At 40.8% G+C, this 23,698-nt stretch overlaps 1 protein-coding gene across 1 annotated transcript in view; it reads left to right on the top strand.

The window, feature by feature from the left end:
- The window catches only part of LOC140387619 (uncharacterized), a 130,527-nt gene that overhangs the window by 95,500 nt on the left and 11,329 nt on the right, over positions 1-23,698 (top strand). Inside the window, exons 52-93 of the mRNA XM_072470812.1 lie at positions 201-257; positions 1,411-1,470; positions 1,638-1,697; positions 3,698-3,754; positions 5,226-5,567; positions 5,793-5,849; positions 6,133-6,192; positions 6,360-6,419; positions 7,099-7,155; positions 8,627-8,968; positions 9,194-9,250; positions 9,534-9,593; positions 9,761-9,820; positions 10,182-10,241; positions 10,409-10,468; positions 10,830-10,893; positions 11,031-11,116; positions 11,796-11,852; positions 13,321-13,662; positions 13,888-13,944; positions 14,228-14,287; positions 14,455-14,514; positions 14,876-14,935; positions 15,103-15,162; positions 15,524-15,587; positions 15,725-15,810; positions 16,490-16,546; positions 18,018-18,359; positions 18,585-18,641; positions 18,925-18,984; positions 19,152-19,211; positions 19,573-19,632; positions 19,800-19,859; positions 20,221-20,280; positions 20,448-20,507; positions 20,869-20,928; positions 21,096-21,155; positions 21,517-21,576; positions 21,744-21,803; positions 22,165-22,228; positions 22,366-22,451; positions 23,131-23,187. Coding sequence (XP_072326913.1) covers positions 201-257; positions 1,411-1,470; positions 1,638-1,697; positions 3,698-3,754; positions 5,226-5,567; positions 5,793-5,849; positions 6,133-6,192; positions 6,360-6,419; positions 7,099-7,155; positions 8,627-8,968; positions 9,194-9,250; positions 9,534-9,593; positions 9,761-9,820; positions 10,182-10,241; positions 10,409-10,468; positions 10,830-10,893; positions 11,031-11,116; positions 11,796-11,852; positions 13,321-13,662; positions 13,888-13,944; positions 14,228-14,287; positions 14,455-14,514; positions 14,876-14,935; positions 15,103-15,162; positions 15,524-15,587; positions 15,725-15,810; positions 16,490-16,546; positions 18,018-18,359; positions 18,585-18,641; positions 18,925-18,984; positions 19,152-19,211; positions 19,573-19,632; positions 19,800-19,859; positions 20,221-20,280; positions 20,448-20,507; positions 20,869-20,928; positions 21,096-21,155; positions 21,517-21,576; positions 21,744-21,803; positions 22,165-22,228; positions 22,366-22,451; positions 23,131-23,187 — 3,708 coding nt within the window. The remainder of the gene's footprint in view (positions 1-200; positions 258-1,410; positions 1,471-1,637; positions 1,698-3,697; positions 3,755-5,225; positions 5,568-5,792; positions 5,850-6,132; positions 6,193-6,359; positions 6,420-7,098; positions 7,156-8,626; positions 8,969-9,193; positions 9,251-9,533; positions 9,594-9,760; positions 9,821-10,181; positions 10,242-10,408; positions 10,469-10,829; positions 10,894-11,030; positions 11,117-11,795; positions 11,853-13,320; positions 13,663-13,887; positions 13,945-14,227; positions 14,288-14,454; positions 14,515-14,875; positions 14,936-15,102; positions 15,163-15,523; positions 15,588-15,724; positions 15,811-16,489; positions 16,547-18,017; positions 18,360-18,584; positions 18,642-18,924; positions 18,985-19,151; positions 19,212-19,572; positions 19,633-19,799; positions 19,860-20,220; positions 20,281-20,447; positions 20,508-20,868; positions 20,929-21,095; positions 21,156-21,516; positions 21,577-21,743; positions 21,804-22,164; positions 22,229-22,365; positions 22,452-23,130; positions 23,188-23,698) is intronic.

Genomic DNA, 23,698 nt, shown 5'->3' with positions numbered 1-23,698 from the left:
CAAATGTTGATTTGTCTTTCTCCTGATTAAATCTTCTCCATTATACTCCAATATAGTTAAGCTCATCAGTGGATCTAGTCAATTCTTTCCTTTGTCTTGTTGTCTTATTGTCAATTAAATAACCTAAAGCTGGAACTCTGCTAAAGAGCTGGATTTCCAATCAGAGTGCAATGGTTTTGAATATATTTCTTTTCTTTCAGAAACAACAACTGTAACAAAAATAGCAACAACGGTGTCCACGGCCAGTTCTACAACTGGTGAGTGAGGATTTTTTTTCAGTATCTTCTTATCACCTTTTGGACATTCCCTCATGTTCAATGATGACCGGCTTCCCTTCCAGTTTGAGGAATTCTGGAATGGCAGAACAGTCCAATGCACCATCTGCACATTCTGTGACATGCAGGTCAGATGTTGATTCGAGAGACACGGAGATTACTTGTTTGGAGATTTGTGCGCTGCTTCTGATAGCACGAATCTGTCTCTGCGACAAACGTATTCCATATGTTCACCATTTTGGTAAATCGGAGGCCAAGATGTTCCATGAATCGACAGGGATATTTAAGCTCACATGGGATAGTCTGAGGAAATCCCTGAAATGTTTCAGCTGTCCTCCTGGGGGTTTCCTGCAACAACCGAGTTCTGGATCGGGCAGTTGCTTTGTGAGTCACATGTCAGGCCAAGAAATGCCATTTCCGACCCAGCAGAGCCTATTACGTGTAATTGTTGTCTCAGAGCTAAACATGTTGGCTTGGGAGAGGATGCTGCTGTTGGAGCAATTTTCTTGCTACCAGATTGAGAGGCTTTTGTAAATCCAACCCTTGTAACTGTTCTCCAGTGCTTTGAGGTAGCTACTGGGAATTGTCCATGTTGACGAAGCAGAAGAGTCAGTCACTGTTGCTGCTGAACCATGTCATTAGCGTCATATTTCTCATACTGGGCGTAAAATATTCTTTCCAAATACATATACAAGTGTGACTTGATTTAAATAGGTACAGACATTGCTCGCCGTGTCCTGTTGCCAACAGGCCAATCCTTTGGACTGGGCTTAGTTGAAAAATTCAGCATTCTCAATCTGCAACTAATGGCACTTTCACAATCTCAAAAACGGTGTTGTTAAAATACTCCCCTCAGAGGAAAGAGATTTTCCTGATTGGAAGAATCAAATCGTTAATGTTTCCACAGCTTTAACTGTAAATTTGGTCCTTTGTCCTCACTTACTTTGGTCCCTTTGCCCACACTTACTTATCAATGGAAATGGGTGAAAATTTACCAAAATCTGAATCATAAATTAGTTTTGTGAACATCACTTTTGCTCCAAGATCAATGCGATTGTTTTATGGTCAATCTCTAGCACAGTATAATGGTGCCTACATTGTGGTGGTGATTTTCATTATTGTTCTTCTTCTTCAGAAGGAGTCACCACATCTGTGAAATCATCTACAACTGGGACCGCTCCTGGCACCACACCGGGTGAGTAACAGCTTCTTTTGATAAACAGCAACAAGGTCAGGAAACAAGTGGATGTTCTATTTCAACATCATTTTGCAGCAAAGCCCAATGAAATCAATTGTGCAGCGAAATACTATTTGCTTTTATTTTGTACTGCATCAGATTTGATTGTGTTTCTTATTCTTCAGAAGTGACCACTACAACAGTGACACCAACAACAACCAGCTCTACTACCATCTCTACTCTGGGTAAGTGATGGCCTCTTTTAATATACAGTAACCAAACCAGTGACACAAACTGTTTTGTTTCAAAAACTTTCAGACAGTGGAAGGACACTAACTCATACTTATTGATATTTAGTCCAGAGCAATCAGGGTGAACTGGTTGATAAACGGATCTAATCAAATGAAGCTCAATCAGACACTGCACATGAGTAAAATTATTCCTCTCCCTGGGCTTCATTCTCCGACCCCCCGCCGGGTCGGAGAATGGCCGTTGGCCGCCGTGAATCCCGCCCCCGCCAAAGTCTCCGGTACCGGAGATTGGGCGGGGGCGGGAATCGGGCCGCGCCGGTTGGCGGGACCCCCCGCTCAATTCTCCGGCCCGGATGGGCCGAAGTCCCGCCCAGAAATTGCATGTCCCGCCGGCGTAAATCAAACCTGGTATTTACCGGCGGGACCAGGCAGCGTGGGCGGGCTCCGGGGTCCTGGGGGGGGCGCGGGGCGATCTGACCCTGGGGGTGCCCCCACGGTGGCTTGGCCCGCGATCGGGGCCCACCGATCCGCGGGCGGGCCTGTGCCGTGGCGGCATCTTTCCCTTCCGCCTCCGCCACGGCCTCCACCATGGCGGAGGCGGAAGAGACTCTCCCCACTGCGCATGCGCGGGAAACTGACTGCGGCTGCTGACGCTCACGCGCATGCGCCGGGAAACTGACAGCGGCCGCTGACGCTCCCGCGCAGGTGCCGCATTTCCGCGCCAGCTGGCGGGGCAACAAACGCCATTTCCGCCAGCTGGCGGGGCGGAAATCCCTCCGGCGTCGGCCTAGCCCCTCAATGTTAGGGCAAGGCCGCCAAAGATGCGGAGCATTCCGTACCTTTGGGCCGGCGCGATGCCCGTCTGTTTGGCGCCGTTTTTGGCGCCAGTCGGCGGACATCGCGCCGTTGGGGGAGAATTTCGCCCCCTATTTCTGTATGCACCGTTCTCTCCTAGAATTTACTTTCTTCCCATTGTTTTCTGAACCTTTTCCAAAAGCCGATGGTGGTTGTGACATAAGTGGCTGCACACAGGTTGGCTCTGACTCGGGAACCAAGGTTTTGGCAATTTAAACCCAGCTGACGGGTTGCTCTGAAGGAAAAAAAAGGGCGCAAAAGTTTTAAACAGTGCACTCCCCGGGACTGTTATGCTGGCAACTTATCGGACCCGGCAGAAATCACTCAAAATCTCGGCTCAAAAAGTGGAGGGAACTTGAGGCTCGACATAGTTGGGGCAGCACGGTAGCATTGTGGATAGCACAATTTCTTCACAGATACAGGGTCCCAGGTTTGATTCCCGGCTTGGGTCACTGTCTGTGCGGAGTCTGCACACTCTCCCACTGTGTGCGTAGGTTTCCTCCGGGTGCTCCGGTTTCCTCCCACAGTCCAAAGATGTGCGGGTTAGGTGGATTGGACATGCTAAATTGCCATAGTGTCCAAAATTGCCCTTAGTGTTGGGTGGAGTTGCTGGGTTATGGGGATAGGGTGGAGGTGTGGACCTTGCGTGAGGTGCTCTTTCCAAGAGCTGGTGCAGACTTGATGGGCCGAATGGCCTCCTTCTGCACTGTAAATTCAATGAAAACTAAACAACCGAGGCCTGGCATTTGAATAAATTAGGAATTGTTCATTGTCTTTTGATGCTGATCTGCAGGATCTTTTTCAAATTCAGTAGTTTCCAAAAGATACCTTCGCAAAATATGTTAGCTCTGAGCACTCTGTGATTGTTAATATTCTTGCATTATCTTCATTCAACCAGTAACTTAAAATTGTCTTTTGGAACTGAGACCAAATGTACAAATGTTGATTTGACTTTCTACGGTTTACATTTTCTCCATTATACTCCAATATAATTATCAGCTTGTCAGTAGATCTGGTCAATACTTTCCTTAGTCTTGTTCCCTTATTGTCAATTAAATAACCTAAAGCTGGAATTCTGTTAATAGAGGTGAATTTTAAGTCAGAGTGCAATGGTTTTGAATATTTTTCTTTTCCTTTAGAAACAACATCTGTAACAAAAATAGCAACAACTGTGCCCACGGCCAGTTCTACAACTGGTGAGTGAGGATTTTTTTTTTCAATATCTTCCTGTCACATTTTAGACATTCCCTCGTGTTCAAGGATCACTTGCTTCCATTCCAGTTTGAGGAATTCTGGAATGGCAGAAAAGTCCAATACACCATCTGCACATTCTGTGACATGCAGGTCACATGTTACTTTGCGAGACACGTAGATTACTTGTTTGGAGCTCTATGCGGTGCTTCTGATAACTCAAATCTGTCTCTGCGATAAAGGTACTGCATATGTTATCCCTTTTGGTAAATCTGAGGCCAAGACATCCCATGAATCGACAAGGATATTTCAGGTCATTTGGGATAGTCTGAGGAAATCCCTGAAATGTTTCAGCCGTCCACCTGGGGGTTTCCTGCTACAACCGAGTTCTGGGTCGGGCAGTTGCTTTTCGAGCCAGGATACAGGTCAAGAAATATATTACCGACCCAGGACGTGCTCGTTACCTGTAATTGTTGCCTCAGAGCTGAACATGTTGGCTTGGGAGAGGATGCTGTTGGAGCACCTTTCGTGTCACCACATTTGAAGGACTTTGCAAATACAACCCTTGTAGTAGTTTTTCAGTGCTTTGAGGTGGCTGCTGTAAACTATCCAAATTGACGAAGCATAAGACAGTCAGACACTGCTGCCTGGTAAAGCATGTCCTTCGCGTCACATTTCTCATACTGGGCGTCAAATAATCTTTTCAAAGGCAGCACGGAGGCGCAGTGGTTAGTGATGCTGCCTCACAGCTGCGAGGTCCCAGGTTCGATCCCGGATCGGTCCGTGTGATGTTTGCACATTCTCCCCGTGTTTGCGTGTGTTTCGCCCCCAAAACCCAAAAGATGTGCAGGGTAGGTGAATTGGGCATGCTAAATTGCGCCAAATTCGGTGCTCTAAATTTATTTTAAAATATATTCTTTTCAAATAGCAAATTTGATCGAAATAGAGACAGACAATGCTCGTCGTGTCCTGGTGCCAAAAGGCCATTCCTTTGGGCTGGGATTGTTGAAAAATTCAGCCTTCTCATTCTCCAACTAATGGCACTTGCACAATCTCAAAAACGTTGTTGGGAAAAATAATCTCCTCGGCGGCTTTCCTAATTGGAAGAATCAAATCGATACTGTTTCAACAGCTTTAATTGTAACTTTGGTCCCTTTTTCCAACTTCTGTCTTCTTTGTTGTTATTTATTCTCACTCACATTTTCATTACAATTTACCACCCTGTTAAAAACAGATGTTCTTAATGCTGATGTCACAGACAGCAGACTTTTCAATGCCATTCGATTGATTTCCAAATATTGTCAAAGTTTTTCCCTTGATATGGTGCTGATGTTATTAAAATTAGTTTGTTATCATGAAAATTATATTTGCAGCTTTTCAAATGTTGACTTGCTGTTCTCACATTTATAAGTCCCATTTGTGGTTAGTTCATGAGTGTCTCATATGTTCTCGTACATTTCTCCTTTTCCCTGACAGAGGTTATATGCCTTGGCTACTGGTCACCCTGGTTTAATGAAAACACACCTTCTGTGGTCAGCCCCGGCGATTCTGAATTGTTGAATCCCAAAGATACTAAATACTGTAACTACCCTTCCGAAGTAATCACCAACATTCAGTGTCAAGATGTTATTCAACCTGATCGACCATTTAGTGATTCACAAGACAATGTGACTTGCGACAAAGTCAAAGGGCTCACCTGTGTCGTCTCCAGAACTGCTTTGGAGCAGAGAAGGATTTGTTCTGATTACCAAGTTCGCGTTTGCTGTGAGCCAGTAACACCAGTGACCGCAACATCCAGCAGAACAACGTCTACGTCTGGTAAGTGAGAAATGTAACAACGAGGCAATTATATCTTCTGATTAAATCAAACCAATGAACAAAATAGAGCAAATTAAGAAATCATAATTGCTACAGTGCAGCTGTAGTCACCAATTTCCCCGAATTTGTGCCTTCATATCAATAATGTATCCCAGTTGTAAAACTCTCAATACTGTAGGATTTGGAATTGGAGTTTGATGGTTTTGAATGTTCTTTCTTTGTCAGCAGTGCCACCAACAACACAGGAAACACGTACTACACCTGGTAAAACTGCTACAACAGGTATGTGATGCCTCCTTTCAATATTCTCCAACAAGTCTGTTCACATCGGCGAGCTTCTCTCATTTGCTGGTTTCAAGAAATGTTGGTCCATTCATTCAGTCTTGTCCACACTTACCTTTCAATGGAAATGGGTGAAAATTTACCAAAATCTGAATTATCAATTAGTTTTGTGAACATCACTTTTGCTCCAAGATCAATACGATTGTTTTATGATCAAACTCTCGCACAGTATAATGGTACCTAAATTGTGATGGTGATTTTCATTATTGTTCTGCTTCTTCAGAAGGAGTCACCACATCTGTGAAACCATCTACAACTGGGACCGCTCCTGGCACCACACCGGGTGAGTAACAGCTTCTTTTGATAAACAGCAACAAGGTCAGGAAACAAGTGGATGTTCTATTTCAACATCATGTTGCAGCAAAGCCCAATTAAATCAATTGTGTAGTGGAACGCTATTTGCTTTTATTTTGTACTCCATCAGATTTGATTGTGTTTCTTATTCTCCAGAAGTGACCACTACAACAGTGACACCAACAACAACCAGCTCTACTACCATCTCCACTCTGGGTAAATGATGGCCTCTTTTAATATACAGTAACCAAACCAGTGACACAAACTGTTTTGTTTCAACACCTTTCAGACAGTGGAAGGACACTAACTCATACTTATTGATATTTAGTCCATAGCAATCAGAGTGAACTGGTTCATAAATAGATCTAATCAAATGAAGCTCAATCAGACAGTGCACATGAGTAAAATTATTCCTCTCCATATTTCTGTATGCACCGTTCTCTCCTAGAATTTACTTGCTTACCATTGTTTTCTGAACCTTTTCCAAAACCGAGGCCTGGCATTTGAATAAATTAGGAATTGTTCATTGTCTTTGGATGATGATCTGCAGGATCTTTTTCAAATTCAGTACTTTCCAAAACATACCTTCGCAAAAGATGTTCCTCTGAGCATAGTGTGATTGTTAATATTCTTGCATTATCTTCTTTCACCCAGTAACTTAAAATTGTCTTTTGGAAGCGAGACCAAATGTACAAATGTTGATTTGCCTTTCTACTGTTTACATTTTCTGCATTCTACTCACATATAATTATAGGCTTGTCAGTAGATCTGGTCAATACTTTCCTTAGTCTTGTTGTCTTATTGTCAATTAAATAACCTAAAGCTGGAATTCTGTTAATAGAGATGAATTTTAAGAAAGAGTGCAATGGTTTTGAATATTTTTCTTTTCCTTTAGAAACGACGTCTGTAACAAAAATAGCAACAACTGTGCCCACGGCCAGTTCTACAACTGGTGAGTGAGGATTATTTTTGCAGTATCTTCCTGTCACATATTAGACATTCCCTCGTGTTCAAGGATGACTTGCTTCCATTCCAGTTTGAGGAATTCTGGAATGGCAGAACAGTCCAATGCACCATCTGCACATTCTGTGACATGCAGGTCAGATGTTGCTTCGATAGACACGTAGATTACTTGTATTGAGCTCTGTGCGGTGCTTCTGATAACTCAAATCTGTCTCTGCGATAAAGGTACTCCATATGTTATCCGTTTTGGTAAATCTGAGGCCAAGACATCATTTAATCGACAAGGATATTTAAGGTCATTTGGGATAGTCTTAGGAAATCTCTGAAATGTTTCAGCCGTCCACCTGGGGGTTTCCTGCTACAACCGAGTTCTGGGTCGGGCAGTTGCTTTTCGAGTCATGTGTTAGGTCAAGAAATATATTACCGACCCAGTAGGTGCTCATTACGTGTAATTGTTGCCTCAAAGCTGAACATGTTGGCTTGGGAGAGGATGCTACTGTTGGAGCACCTTTCTTGCCGCCACATTGGAAGGACTTTGCAAATACAACCCTTGTAGTAGTTTTTCAGTGCTTTGAGGTGGCTGCTGTAAACTATCCAAATTGACGAAGCATAAGACAGTCAGACACTGCTGCCTGGTAAAGCATGTCCTTCGCGTCACATTTCTCATACTGGACGTTAAATATTCTTTTCAAAGGCAGCACGATAGCGCAGTGGGTAGAGCTGCTGCCTCACGGCTGCGAGGTCCCAGGTTCGATCCCAGATCTGTCCGTGTGGAGTTTGCACATTCGCCCCGTGTTTGTGTGGGTTTTGCCGCCACAACCCAAAAGATGTGCAGGGAGGTGAATTGGCCATGCTAAATTGCGCCAAATTCGGTGCTCTAAATTTATTTTAAAATATATTCTTTTCAAATAGCAAATTTGATCTAAATAGCAACAGACAATGCTCGTCGTGTCCTGTTGCCAACAGGCCATTCCTTTGGGCTGGGATTGTTGAAAAATTCAGCCTTCTCAATCTGCAACTAATGGCACTTGCACAATCTTAAAAAAGTTGGTGGGAAAAATAATCTCCTTGGAAGTTTTCCTAATTGGAAGAATCAAATCGTTAATGTTTCAACAGCTTTAATTGTAACTTTGGTCCCTTTTTCCCACTTCTGTCTTCTTTGTTGTTATTTATTCTCACACACATTTTCATTACAATTTACCACCCTGTTAAAAACATATGTTCTTCATGCTGATGTCACAGACAGCAGACTTTTCAATGCCATTAGATTGATTTCCAAATATTGTCAAAGTTTTTCCCTTGATATGGTGCTGATGTTATTAAAATTAGTTTGTTATCATTAAAATTATATTTGCAGCTTTTCAAATGTTGACTTGCTGTTCTCACATTTAAAGGTCCCATTTGTGGTTAGTTCATGAGTGTCTCATATGTTCTCGTACATTTCTCCTTTTCCCTGACAGAGGTTGTATGCCTTGGCTACTGGTCACCCTGGTTTAATGAAAACACACCTTCTGTGGTCAGCCCCGGCGATTCGGAATTGTTGAATCCCAAAGATACTAAATACTGTAACTACCCTTCCGAAGTAATCACCAACATTCAGTGTCAAGATGTTATTCAACCTGATCGACCATTTAGTGATTCACAAGACAATGTGACTTGCGACAAAGACAAAGGGCTCATCTGTGTCGTCTCCAGAACTGCTTTGGAGCAGAGAAGGATTTGTTCTGATTACCAAGTTCGCGTTTGCTGTGAGCCAGTAACACCAGTGACCGCAACATCCAGCAGAACAACGTCTACGTCTGGTAAGTGAGAAATGTATCAACGAGGCAATTATATCTTCTGATTAAATCAAACCGATGAACAAAATAAAGCAAATGAAGAAATCATAATTGCTACAGTGCAGCTGTAGTCACCAATGTCCTCGAATTTGTGCCTTCATATGAATAATGTATCCCAGTTGTAAAAGTCCCAATACTGTAGAAATTGGAATTGGAGTTTTATGGTTTTGAATGTTCTTTCTTTGTCAGCAGTGCCACCAACAACACAGGAAACACGTACTACACCTGGTAAAACTGCTACAACAGGTATGTGATGCCTCCTTTCAATATTCTCCAACAAGTCTGTTCACATCGGCGAGCTTCTCTCATTTGCTGGTTTCAAGAAATGTTGGTCCATTCATTCAGTCTTGTGCACACTTACCTTTCAATGGAAATGGGTGAAAATTTAACAAAATCTGAATTATAAATTAGTTTTGTGAACATCACTTTTGCTCCAAGATCAATACGATTGTTTTATGATCAAACTCTAGCACAGTATAATGGTGCCTAAATTGTGATGGTGATTTTCATTATTGTTCTGCTTCTTCAGAAGGAGTCACCACATCTGTGAAACCATCTACAACTGGGACCGCTCCTGGCACCACACCAGGTGAGTAACAGCTTCTTTTGATAAACAGCAACAAGGTCAGGAAACAAGTGGATGTTCTATTTCAACATCATTTTGCAGCAAAGCCCAAGGAAATCAATTGTGTAGTGGAACGCTATTTGCTTTTATTTTGTACTGCATCAGATTTGATTGTGTTTCTTATTCTCCAGAAGTGACCACTACAACAGTGACACCAACAACAACCAGCTCTACTACCATCTCCACTCCGGGTAAATGATGGCCTCTTTTAATATACAGTAACCAAACCAGTGACACAAACTGTTTTGTTTCAACACCTTTCAGACAGTGGAAGGACACTAACTCATACTTATTGATATTTAGTCCATAGCAATCAGAGTGAACTGGTTCATAAATAGATCTAATCAAATGAAGCTCAATCAGACAGTGCACATGAGTAAAATTATTCCTCTCCATATTTCTGTATGCACCGTTCTCTCCTCGAATTTACTTGCTTACCATTGTTTTCTGAACCTTTTCCAAAACCGAGGCCTGTTTTATGATCAAACTCTAGCACAGTATAATGGTGCCTAAATTGTGATGGTGATTTTCATTATTGTTCTGCTTCTTCAGAAGGAGTCACCACATCTGTGAAACCATCTACAACTGGGACCGCTCCTGGCACCACACCGGGTGAGTAACAGCTTCTTTTGATAAACAGCAACAAGGTCAGGAAACAAGTGGATGTTCTATTTCAACATCATTTTGCAGCAAAGCCCAATGAAATCAATTGTGTAGTGGAACGCTATTTGCTTTTATTTTGTACTGCATCAGATTTGATTGTGTTTCTTATTCTCCAGAAGTGACCACTACAACAGTGACACCAACAACAACCAGCTCTACTACCATCTCCACTCCGGGTAAATGATGGCCTCTTTTAATATACAGTAACCAAACCAGTGACACAAACTGTTTTGTTTCAACACCTTTCAGACAGTGGAAGGACACTAACTCATACTTATTGATATTTAGTCCATAGCAATCAGAGTGAACTGGTTCATAAATAGATCTAATCAAATGAAGCTCAATCAGACAGTGCACATGAGTAAAATTATTCCTCTCCATATTTCTGTATGCACCGTTCTCTCCTAGAATTTACTTGCTTACCATTGTTTTCTGAACCTTTTCCAAAACCGAGGCCTGTTTTATGATCAAACTCTAGCACAGTATAATGGTGCCTAAATTGTGATGGTGATTTTCATTATTGTTCTGCTTCTTCAGAAGGAGTCACCACATCTGTGAAACCATCTACAACTGGGACCGCTCCTGGCACCACACCGGGTGAGTAACAGCTTCTTTTGATAAACAGCAACAAGGTCAGGAAACAAGTGGATGTTCTATTTCAACATCATTTTGCAGCAAAGCCCAATGAAATCAATTGTGTAGTGGAACGCTATTTGCTTTTATTTTGTACTGCATCAGATTTGATTGTGTTTCTTATTCTCCAGAAGTGACCACTACAACAGTGACACCAACAACAACCAGCTCTACTACCATCTCCACTCCGGGTAAATGATGGCCTCTTTTAATATATAGTAACCAAACCAGTGACACAAACTGTTTTGTTTCAACACCTTTCAGACAGTGGAAGGACACTAACTCATACTTATTGATATTTAGTCCATAGCAATCAGAGTGAACTGGTTCATAAATAGATCTAATCAAATGAAGCTCAATCAGACAGTGCACATGAGTAAAATTATTCCTCTCCATATTTCTGTATGCATCGTTCTCTCCTAGAATTTACTTGCTTACCATTGTTTTCTGAACCTTTTCCAAAACCGAGGCCTGGCATTTGAATAAATTAGGAATTGTTCATTGTCTTTGGATGATGATCTGCAGGATCTTTTTCAAATTCAGTACTTTCCAAAACATACCTTTGCAAAAGATGTTCCTCTGAGCATAGTGTGATTGTTAATATTCTTGCATTATCTTCTTTCACCCAGTAACTTAAAATTGTCTTTTGGAACCGAGACCAAATGTACAAATGTTGATTTGCCTTTCTACTGTTTACATTTTCTGCATTCTACTCACATATAATTATAGGCTTGTCAGTAGATCTGGTCAATACTTTCCTTAGTCTTGTTGTCTTATTGTCAATTAAATAACCTAAAGCTGGAATTCTGTTAATAGAGATGAATTTTAAGAAAGAGTGCAATGGTTTTGAATATTTTTCTTTTCCTTTAGAAACGACGTCTGTAACAAAAATAGGAACAACTGTGCCCACGGCCAGTTCTACAACTGGTGAGTGAGGATTATTTTTGCAGTATCTTCCTGTCACATATTAGACGTTCCCTCGTGTTCAAGGATGACTTGCTTCCATTCCAGTTTGAGGAATTCTGGAATGGCAGAACAGTCCAATGCACCATCTGCACATTCTGTGACATGCAGGTCAGATGTTGCTTCGATAGACACGTAGATTACTTGTATTGAGCTCTGTGCGGTGCTTCTGATAACTCAAATCTGTCTCTGCGATAAAGGTACTCCATATGTTATCCGTTTTGGTAAATCTGAGGCCAAGACATCATTTAATCGACAAGGATATTTAAGGTCATTTGGGATAGTCTTAGGAAATCTCTGAAATGTTTCAGCCGTCCACCTGGGGGTTTCCTGCTACAACCGAGTTCTGGGTCGGGCAGTTGCTTTTCGAGTCATGTGTTAGGTCAAGAAATATATTACCGACCCAGTAGGTGCTCATTACGTGTAATTGTTGCCTCAAAGCTGAACATGTTGGCTTGGGAGAGGATGCTACTGTTGGAGCACCTTTCTTGCCGCCACATTGGAAGGACTTTGCAAATACAACCCTTGTAGTAGTTTTTCAGTGCTTTGAGGTGGCTGCTGTAAACTATCCAAATTGACGAAGCATAAGACAGTCAGACACTGCTGCCTGGTAAAGCATGTCCTTCGCGTCACATTTCTCATACTGGACATTAAATATTCTTTTCAAAGGCAGCACGATAGCGCAGTGGGTAGAGCTGCTGCCTCACGGCTGCGAGGTCCCAGGTTCGATCCCAGATCTGTCCGTGTGGAGTTTGCACATTCGCCCCGTGTTTGTGTGGGTTTTGCCGCCACAACCCAAAAGATGTGCAGGGAGGTGAATTGGCCATGCTAAATTGCGCCAAATTCGGTGCTCTAAATTTATTTTAAAATATATTCTTTTCAAATAGCAAATTTGATCTAAATAGCAACAGACAATGCTCGTCGTGTCCTGTTGCCAACAGGCCATTCCTTTGGGCTGGGATTGTTGAAAAATTCAGCCTTCTCAATCTGCAACTAATGGCACTTGCACAATCTTAAAAAAGTTGGTGGGAAAAATAATCTCCTTGGAAGTTTTCCTAATTGGAAGAATCAAATCGTTAATGTTTCAACAGCTTTAATTGTAACTTTGGTCCCTTTTTCCCACTTCTGTCTTCTTTGTTGTTATTTATTCTCACACACATTTTCATTACAATTTACCACCCTGTTAAAAACATATGTTCTTCATGCTGATGTCACAGACAGCAGACTTTTCAATGCCATTAGATTGATTTCCAAATATTGTCAAAGTTTTTCCCTTGATATGGTGCTGATGTTATTAAAATTAGTTTGTTATGAAAATTATATTTGCAGCTTTTCAAATGTTGACTTGCTGTTCTCACATTTAAAGGTCCCATTTGTGGTTAGTTCATGAGTGTCTCATATGTTCTCGTACATTTCTCCTTTTCCCTGACAGAGGTTGTATGCCTTGGCTACTGGTCACCCTGGTTTAATGAAAACACACCTTCTGTGGTCAGCCCCGGCGATTCGGAATTGTTGAATCCCAAAGATACTAAATACTGTAACTACCCTTCCGAAGTAATCACCAACATTCAGTGTCAAGATGTTATTCAACCTGATCGACCATTGAGTGATTCACAAGACAATGTGACTTGCGACAAAGACAAAGGGCTCATCTGTGTCGTCTCCAGAACTGCTTTGGAGCAGAGAAGGATTTGTTCTGATTACCAAGTTCGCGTTTGCTGTGAGCCAGTAACACCAGTGACCGCAACATCCAGCAGAACAACGTCTACGTCTGGTAAGTGAGAAATGTACCAACGAGGCAATTATATCTTCTGATTAAATCAAACCGATGAACAAAATAAAGCAAATGAAGAAATCATAATTGCTACAGTGCAGCTGTAGTCACCAATGTCCTCGAATTTGTGCCTTCATATGAATAATGTATCCCAGTTGTAAAAGTCCCAATACTGTAGAAATTGGAATTGGAGTTTTATGGTTTTGAATGTTCTTTCTTTGTCAGCAGTGCCACCAACAACACAGGAAACACGTACTACACCTGGTAAAACTGCTACAACAGGTATGTGATGCCTCCTTTCAATATTCTCCAACAAGTCTGTTCACATCGGCGAGCTTCTCTCATTTGCTGGTTTCAAGAAATGTTGGTCCATTCATTCAGTCTTGTGCACACTTACCTTTCAATGGAAATGGGTGAAAATTTAACAAAATCTGAATTATAAATTAGTTTTGTGAACATCACTTTTGCTCCAAGATCAATACGATTGTTTTATGATCAAACTCTAGCACAGTATAATGGTGCCTAAATTGTGATGGTGATTTTCATTATTGTTCTGCTTCTTCAGAAGGAGTCACCACATCTGTGAAACCATCTACAACTGGGACCGCTCCTGGCACCACACCAGGTGAGTAACAGCTTCTTTTGATAAACAGCAACAAGGTCAGGAAACAAGTGGATGTTCTATTTCAACATCATTTTGCAGCAAAGCCCAAGGAAATCAATTGTGTAGTGGAACGCTATTTGCTTTTATTTTGTACTGCATCAGATTTGATTGTGTTTCTTATTCTCCAGAAGTGACCACTACAACAGTGACACCAACAACAACCAGCTCTACTACCATCTCCACTCCGGGTAAATGATGGCCTCTTTTAATATACAGTAACCAAACCAGTGACACAAACTGTTTTGTTTCAACACCTTTCAGACAGTGGAAGGACACTAACTCATACTTATTGATATTTAGTCCATAGCAATCAGAGTGAACTGGTTCATAAATAGATCTAATCAAATGAAGCTCAATCAGACAGTGCACATGAGTAAAATTATTCCTCTCCATATTTCTGTATGCACCGTTCTCTCCTAGAATTTACTTGCTTACCATTGTTTTCTGAACCTTTTCCAAAACCGAGGCCTGTTTTATGATCAAACTCTAGCACAGTATAATGGTGCCTAAATTGTGATGGTGATTTTCATTATTGTTCTGCTTCTTCAGAAGGAGTCACCACATCTGTGAAACCATCTACAACTGGGACCGCTCCTGGCACCACACCGGGTGAGTAACAGCTTCTTTTGATAAACAGCAACAAGGTCAGGAAACAAGTGGATGTTCTATTTCAACATCATTTTGCAGCAAAGCCCAATGAAATCAATTGTGTAGTGGAACGCTATTTGCTTTTATTTTGTACTGCATCAGATTTGATTGTGTTTCTTATTCTCCAGAAGTGACCACTACAACAGTGACACCAACAACAACCAGCTCTACTACCATCTCCACTCCGGGTAAATGATGGCCTCTTTTAATATACAGTAACCAAACCAGTGACACAAACTGTTTTGTTTCAACACCTTTCAGACAGTGGAAGGACACTAACTCATACTTATTGATATTTAGTCCATAGCAATCAGAGTGAACTGGTTCATAAATAGTTCTAATCAAATGAAGCTCAATCAGACAGTGCACATGAGTAAAATTATTCCTCTCCATATTTCTGTATGCACCGTTCTCTCCTAGAATTTACTTGCTTACCATTGTTTTCTGAACCTTTTCCAAAACCGAGGCCTGTTTTATGATCAAACTCTAGCACAGTATAATGGTGCCTAAATTGTGATGGTGATTTTCATTATTGTTCTGCTTCTTCAGAAGGAGTCACCACATCTGTGAAACCATCTACAACTGGGACCGCTCCTGGCACCACACCGGGTGAGTAACAGCTTCTTTTGATAAACAGCAACAAGGTCAGGAAACAAGTGGATGTTCTATTTCAACATCATTTTGCAGCAAAGCCCAATGAAATCAATTGTGTAGTGGAACGCTATTTGCTTTTATTTTGTACTGCATCAGATTTGATTGTGTTTCTTATTCTCCAGAAGTGACCACTACAACAGTGACACCAACAACAACCAGCTCTACTACCATCTCCACTCCGGGTAAATGATGGCCTCTTTTAATATACAGTAACCAAACCAGTGACACAAACTGTTTTGTTTCAACACCTTTCAGACAGTGGAAGGACACTAACTCATACTTATTGATATTTAGTCCATAGCAATCAGAGTGAACTGGTTCATAAATAGATCTAATCAAATGAAGCTCAATCAGACAGTGCACATGAGTAAAATTATTCCTCTCCATATTTCTGTGTGCACCGTTCTCTCCTAGAATTTACTTGCTTACCATTGTTTTCTGAACCTTTTCCAAAACCGAGGCCTGTCATTTGAATAAATTAGGAATTGTTCATTGTCTTTGGATGATGATCTGCAGGATCTTTTTCAAATTCAGTACTTTCCAAAACATACCTTTGCAAAAGATGTTCCTCTGAGCATAGTGTGATTGTTAATATTCTTGCATTATCTTCTTTCGCCCAGTAACTTAAAATTGTCTTTTGGAAGCGAGACCAAATGTACAAATGTTGATTTGCCTTTCTACTGTTTACATTTTCTGCATTCTACTCACATATAATTATAGGCTTGTCAGTAGATCTGGTCAATACTTTCCTTAGTCTTGTTGTCTTATTGTCAATTAAATAACCTAAAGCTGGAATTCTGTTAATAGAGATGAATTTTAAGAAAGAGTGCAATGGTTTTGAATATTTTTCTTTTCCTTTAGAAACGACGTCTGTAACAAAAATAGCAACAACTGTGCCCACGGCCAGTTCTACAACTGGTGAGTGAGGATTATTTTTGCAATATCTTCCTGTCACATATTAGACGTTCCCTCGTGTTCAAGGATGACTTGCTTCCATTCCAGTTTGAGGAATTCTGGAATGGCAGAACAGTCCAATGCACCATCTGCACATTCTGTGACATGCAGGTCAGATGTTGCTTCGATAGACACGTAGATTACTTGTATTGAGCTCTGTGCGGTGCTTCTGATAACTCAAATCTGTCTCTGCGATAAAGGTACTCCATATGTTATCCGTTTTGGTAAATCTGAGGCCAAGACATCATTTAATCGACAAGGATATTTAAGGTCATTTGGGATAGTCTTAGGAAATCTCTGAAATGTTTCAGCCGTCCACCTGGGGGTTTCCTGCTACAACCGAGTTCTGGGTCGGGCAGTTGCTTTTCGAGTCATGTGTTAGGTCAAGAAATATATTACCGACCCAGTAGGTGCTCATTACGTGTAATTGTTGCCTCAAAGCTGAACATGTTGGCTTGGGAGAGGATGCTACTGTTGGAGCACCTTTCTTGCCGCCACATTGGAAGGACTTTGCAAATACAACCCTTGTAGTAGTTTTTCAGTGCTTTGAGGTGGCTGCTGTAAACTATCCAAATTGACGAAGCATAAGACAGTCAGACACTGCTGCCTGGTAAAGCATGTCCTTCGCGTCACATTTCTCATACTGGACGTTAAATATTCTTTTCAAAGGCAGCACGATAGCGCAGTGGGTAGAGCTGCTGCCTCACGGCTGCAAGGTCCCAGGTTCGATCCCAGATCTGTCCGTGTGGAGTTTGCACATTCGCCCCGTGTTTGTGTGGGTTTTGCCGCCACAACCCAAAAGATGTGCAGGGAGGTGAATTGGCCATGCTAAATTGCACCAAATTCGGTGCTCTAAATTTATTTAAAAATATATTCTTTTCAAATAGCAAATTTGATCTAAATAGCAACAGACAATGCTCGTCGTGTCCTGTTGCCAACAGGCCATTCCTTTGGGCTGGGATTGTTGAAAAATTCAGCCTTCTCAATCTGCAACTAATGGCACTTGCACAATCTTAAAAAAGTTGGTGGGAAAAATAATCTCCTTGGAAGTTTTCCTAATTGGAAGAATCAAATCGTTAATGTTTCAACAGCTTTAATTGTAACTTTGGTCCCTTTTTCCCACTTCTGTCTTCTTTGTTGTTATTTATTCTCACACACATTTTCATTACAATTTACCACCCTGTTAAAAACATATGTTCTTCATGCTGATGTCACAGACAGCAGACTTTTCAATGCCATTAGATTGATTTCCAAATATTGTCAAAGTTTTTCCCTTGATATGGTGCTGATGTTATTAAAATTAGTTTGTTATCATGAAAATTATATTTGCAGCTTTTCAAATGTTGACTTGCTGTTCTCACATTTAAAGGTCCCATTTGTGGTTAGTTCATGAGTGTCTCATATGTTCTCGTACATTTCTCCTTTTCCCTGACAGAGGTTGTATGCCTTGGCTACTGGTCACCCTGGTTTAATGAAAACACACCTTCTGTGGTCAGCCCCGGCGATTCGGAATTGTTGAATCCCAAAGATACTAAATACTGTAACTACCCTTCCGAAGTAATCACCAACATTCAGTGTCAAGATGTTATTCAACCTGATCGACCATTTAGTGATTCACAAGACAATGTGACTTGCGACAAAGACAAAGGGCTCATCTGTGTCGTCTCCAGAACTGCTTTGGAGCAGAGAAGGATTTGTTCTGATTACCAAGTTCGCGTTTGCTGTGAGCCAGTAACACCAGTGACCGCAACATCCAGCAGAACAACGTCTACGTCTGGTAAGTGAGAAATGTATCAACGAGGCAATTATATCTTCTGATTAAATCAAACCGATGAACAAAATAAAGCAAATGAAGAAATCATAATTGCTACAGTGCAGCTGTAGTCACCAATGTCCTCGAATTTGTGCCTTCATATGAATAATGTATCCCAGTTGTAAAAGTCCCAATACTGTAGAAATTGGAATTGGAGTTTTATGGTTTTGAATGTTCTTTCTTTGTCAGCAGTGCCACCAACAACACAGGAAACACGTACTACACCTGGTAAAACTGCTACAACAGGTATGTGATGCCTCCTTTCAATATTCTCCAACAAGTCTGTTCACATCGGCGAGCTTCTCTCATTTGCTGGTTTCAAGAAATGTTGGTCCATTCATTCAGTCTTGTGCACACTTACCTTTCAATGGAAATGGGTGAAAATTTAACAAAATCTGAATTATAAATTAGTTTTGTGAACATCACTTTTGCTCCAAGATCAATACGATTGTTTTATGATCAAACTCTAGCACAGTATAATGGTGCCTAAATTGTGATGGTGATTTTCATTATTGTTCTGCTTCTTCAGAAGGAGTCACCACATCTGTGAAACCATCTACAACTGGGACCGCTCCTGGCACCACACCAGGTGAGTAACAGCTTCTTTTGATAAACAGCAACAAGGTCAGGAAACAAGTGGATGTTCTATTTCAACATCATTTTGCAGCAAAGCCCAAGGAAATCAATTGTGTAGTGGAACGCTATTTGCTTTTATTTTGTACTGCATCAGATTTGATTGTGTTTCTTATTCTCCAGAAGTGACCACTACAACAGTGACACCAACAACAACCAGCTCTACTACCATCTCCACTCCGGGTAAATGATGGCCTCTTTTAATATACAGTAACCAAACCAGTGACACAAACTGTTTTGTTTCAACACCTTTCAGACAGTGGAAGGACACTAACTCATACTTATTGATATTTAGTCCATAGCAATCAGAGTGAACTGGTTCATAAATAGATCTAATCAAATGAAGCTCAATCAGACAGTGCACATGAGTAAAATTATTCCTCTCCATATTTCTGTATGCACCGTTCTCTCCTAGAATTTACTTGCTTACCATTGTTTTCTGAACCTTTTCCAAAACCGAGGCCTGTTTTATGATCAAACTCTAGCACAGTATAATGGTGCCTAAATTGTGATGGTGATTTTCATTATTGTTCTGCTTCTTCAGAAGGAGTCACCACATCTGTGAAACCATCTACAACTGGGACCGCTCCTGGCACCACACCGGGTGAGTAACAGCTTCTTTTGATAAACAGCAACAAGGTCAGGAAACAAGTGGATGTTCTATTTCAACATCATTTTGCAGCAAAGCCCAATGAAATCAATTGTGTAGTGGAACGCTATTTGCTTTTATTTTGTACTGCATCAGATTTGATTGTGTTTCTTATTCTCCAGAAGTGACCACTACAACAGTGACACCAACAACAACCAGCTCTACTACCATCTCCACTCCGGGTAAATGATGGCCTCTTTTAATATACAGTGACCAAACCAGTGACACAAACTGTTTTGTTTCAACACCTTTCAGACAGTGGAAGGACACTAACTCATACTTATTGATATTTAGTCCATAGCAATCAGAGTGAACTGGTTCATAAATAGATCTAATCAAATGAAGCTCAATCAGACAGTGCACATGAGTAAAATTATTCCTCTCCATATTTCTGTATGCACCGTTCTCTCCTAGAAATTACTTGCTTACCATTGTTTTCTGAACCTTTTCCAAAACCGAGGCCTGTTTTATGATCAAACTCTAGCACAGTATAATGGTGCCTAAATTGTGATGGTGATTTTCATTATTGTTCTGCTTCTTCAGAAGGAGTCACCACATCTGTGAAACCATCTACAACTGGGACCGCTCCTGGCACCACACCGGGTGAGTAACAGCTTCTTTTGATAAACAGCAACAAGGTCAGGAAACAAGTGGATGTTCTATTTCAACATCATTTTGCAGCAAAGCCCAATGAAATCAATTGTGTAGTGGAACGCTATTTGCTTTTATTTTGTACTGCATCAGATTTGATTGTGTTTCTTATTCTCCAGAAGTGACCACTACAACAGTGACACCAACAACAACCAGCTCTACTACCATCTCCACTCCGGGTAAATGATGGCCTCTTTTAATATACAGTAACCAAACCAGTGACACAAACTGTTTTGTTTCAACACCTTTCAGACAGTGGAAGGACACTAACTCATACTTATTGATATTTAGTCCATAGCAATCAGAGTGAACTGGTTCATAAATAGATCTAATCAAATGAAGCTCAATCAGACAGTGCACATGAGTAAAATTATTCCTCTCCATATTTCTGTATGCACCATTCTCTCCTAGAATTTACTTGCTTACCATTGTTTTCTGAACCTTTTCCAAAACCGAGGCCTGTTTTATGATCAAACTCTAGCACAGTATAATGGTGCCTTAATTGTGATGGTGATTTTCATTATTGTTCTGCTTCTTCAGAAGGAGTCACCACATCTGTGAAACCATCTACAACTGGGACCGCTCCTGGCACCACACCGGGTGAGTAACAGCTTCTTTTGATAAACAGCAACAAGGTCAGGAAACAAGTGGATGTTCTATTTCAACATCATTTTGCAGCAAAGCCCAATGAAATCAATTGTGTAGTGGAACGCTATTTGCTTTTATTTTGTACTGCATCAGATTTGATTGTGTTTCTTATTCTCCAGAAGTGACCACTACAACAGTGACACCAACAACAACCAGCTCTACTACCATCTCCACTCCGGGTAAATGATGGCCTCTTTTAATATACAGTAACCAAACCAGTGACACAAACTGTTTTGTTTCAACACCTTTCAGACAGTGGAAGGACACTAACTCATACTTATTGATATTTAGTCCATAGCAATCAGAGTGAACTGGTTCATAAATAGATCTAATCAAATGAAGCTCAATCAGACAGTGCACATGAGTAAAATTATTCCTCTCCATATTTCTGTATGCACCGTTCTCTCCTAGAATTTACTTGCTTACCATTGTTTTCTGAACCTTTTCCAAAACCGAGGCCTGTTTTATGATCAAACTCTAGCACAGTATAATGGTGCCTAAATTGTGATGGTGATTTTCATTATTGTTCTGCTTCTTCAGAAGGAGTCACCACATCTGTGAAACCATCTACAACTGGGACCGCTCCTGGCACCACACCGGGTGAGTAACAGCTTCTTTTGATAAACAGCAACAAGGTCAGGAAACAAGTGGATGTTCTATTTCAACATCATTTTGCAGCAAAGCCCAATGAAATCAATTGTGTAGTGGAACGCTATTTGCTTTTATTTTGTACTGCATCAGATTTGATTGTGTTTCTTATTCTCCAGAAGTGACCACTACAACAGTGACACCAACAACAACCAGCTCTACTACCATCTCCACTCCGGGTAAATGATGGCCTCTTTTAATATACAGTAACCAAACCAGTGACACAAACTGTTTTGTTTCAACACCTTTCAGACAGTGGAAGGACACTAACTCATACTTATTGATATTTAGTCCATAGCAATCAGAGTGAACTGGTTCATAAATAGATCTAATCAAATGAAGCTCAATCAGACAGTGCACATGAGTAAAATTATTCCTCTCCATATTTCTGTATGCACCGTTCTCTCCTAGAATTTACTTGCTTACCATTGTTTTCTGAACCTTTTCCAAAACCGAGGCCTGTTTTATGATCAAACTCTAGCACAGTATAATGGTGCCTAAATTGTGATGGTGATTTTCATTATTGTTCTGCTTCTTCAGAAGGAGTCACCACATCTGTGAAACCATCTACAACTGGGACCGCTCCTGGCACCACACCGGGTGAGTAACAGCTTCTTTTGATAAACAGCAACAAGGTCAGGAAACAAGTGGATGTTCTATTTCAACATCATTTTGCAGCAAAGCCCAATGAAATCAATTGTGTAGTGGAACGCTATTTGCTTTTATTTTGTACTGCATCAGATTTGATTGTGTTTCTTATTCTCCAGAAGTGACCACTACAACAGTGACACCAACAACAACCAGCTCTACTACCATCTCCACTCCGGGTAAATGATGGCCTCTTTTAATATACAGTAACCAAACCAGTGACACAAACTGTTTTGTTTCAACACCTTTCAGACAGTGGAAGGACACTAACTCATACTTATTGATATTTAGTCCATAGCAATCAGAGTGAACTGGTTAATAAATAGATCTAATCAAATGAAGCTCAATCAGACAGTGCATATGAGTAAAATTATTCCTCTCCATATTTCTGTATGCACCGTTCTCTCCTAGAATTTACTTGCTTACCATTGTTTTCTGAACCTTTTCCAAAACCGAGGCCTGGCATTTGAATAAATTAGGAATTGTTCATTGTCTTTGGATGATGATCTGCAGGATCTTTTTCAAATTCAGTACTTTCCAAAACATACCTTCGCAAAAGATGTTCCTCTGAGCATAGTGTGATTGTTAATATTCTTGCATTATCTTCTTTCACCCAGTAACTTAAAATTGTCTTTTGGAAGCGAGACCAAATGTACAAATGTTGATTTGCCTTTCTACTGTTTACATTTTCTGCATTCTACTCACATATAATTATAGGCTTGTCAGTAGATCTGGTCAATACTTTCCTTAGTCTTGTTGTCTTATTGTCAATTAAATAACCTAAAGCTGGAATTCTGTTAATAGAGATGAATTTTAAGAAAGAGTGCAATGGTTTTGAATATTTTTCTTTTCCTTTAGAAACGACGTCTGTAACAAAAATAGGAACAACTGTGCCCACGGCCAGTTCTACAACTGGTGAGTGAGGATTATTTTTGCAATATCTTCCTGTCACATATTAGACGTTCCCTCGTGTTCAAGGATGACTTGCTTCCATTCCAGTTTGAGGAATTCTGGAATGGCAGAACAGTCCAATGCACCATCTGCACATTCTGTGACATGCAGGTCAGATGTTGCTTCGATAGACACGTAGATTACTTGTATTGAGCTCTGTGCGGTGCTTCTGATAACTCAAATCTGTCTCTGCGATAAAGGTACTCCATATGTTATCCGTTTTGGTAAATCTGAGGCCAAGACATCATTTAATCGACAAGGATATTTAAGGTCATTTGGGATAGTCTTAGGAAATCTCTGAAATGTTTCAGCCGTCCACCTGGGGGTTTCCTGCTACAACCGAGTTCTGGGTCGGGCAGTTGCTTTTCGAGTCATGTGTTAGGTCAAGAAATATATTACCGACCCAGTAGGTGCTCATTACGTGTAATTGTTGCCTCAAAGCTGAACATGTTGGCTTGGGAGAGGATGCTACTGT

The sequence above is a fragment of the Scyliorhinus torazame genome, chromosome 13 (assembly GCF_047496885.1).
Source record: "Scyliorhinus torazame isolate Kashiwa2021f chromosome 13, sScyTor2.1, whole genome shotgun sequence".
NCBI lineage: Eukaryota > Metazoa > Chordata > Chondrichthyes > Carcharhiniformes > Scyliorhinidae > Scyliorhinus > Scyliorhinus torazame.
Note: the sequence above shows the minus strand (reverse complement) of the source record. Positions and strands in the feature narration are given on the sequence as shown.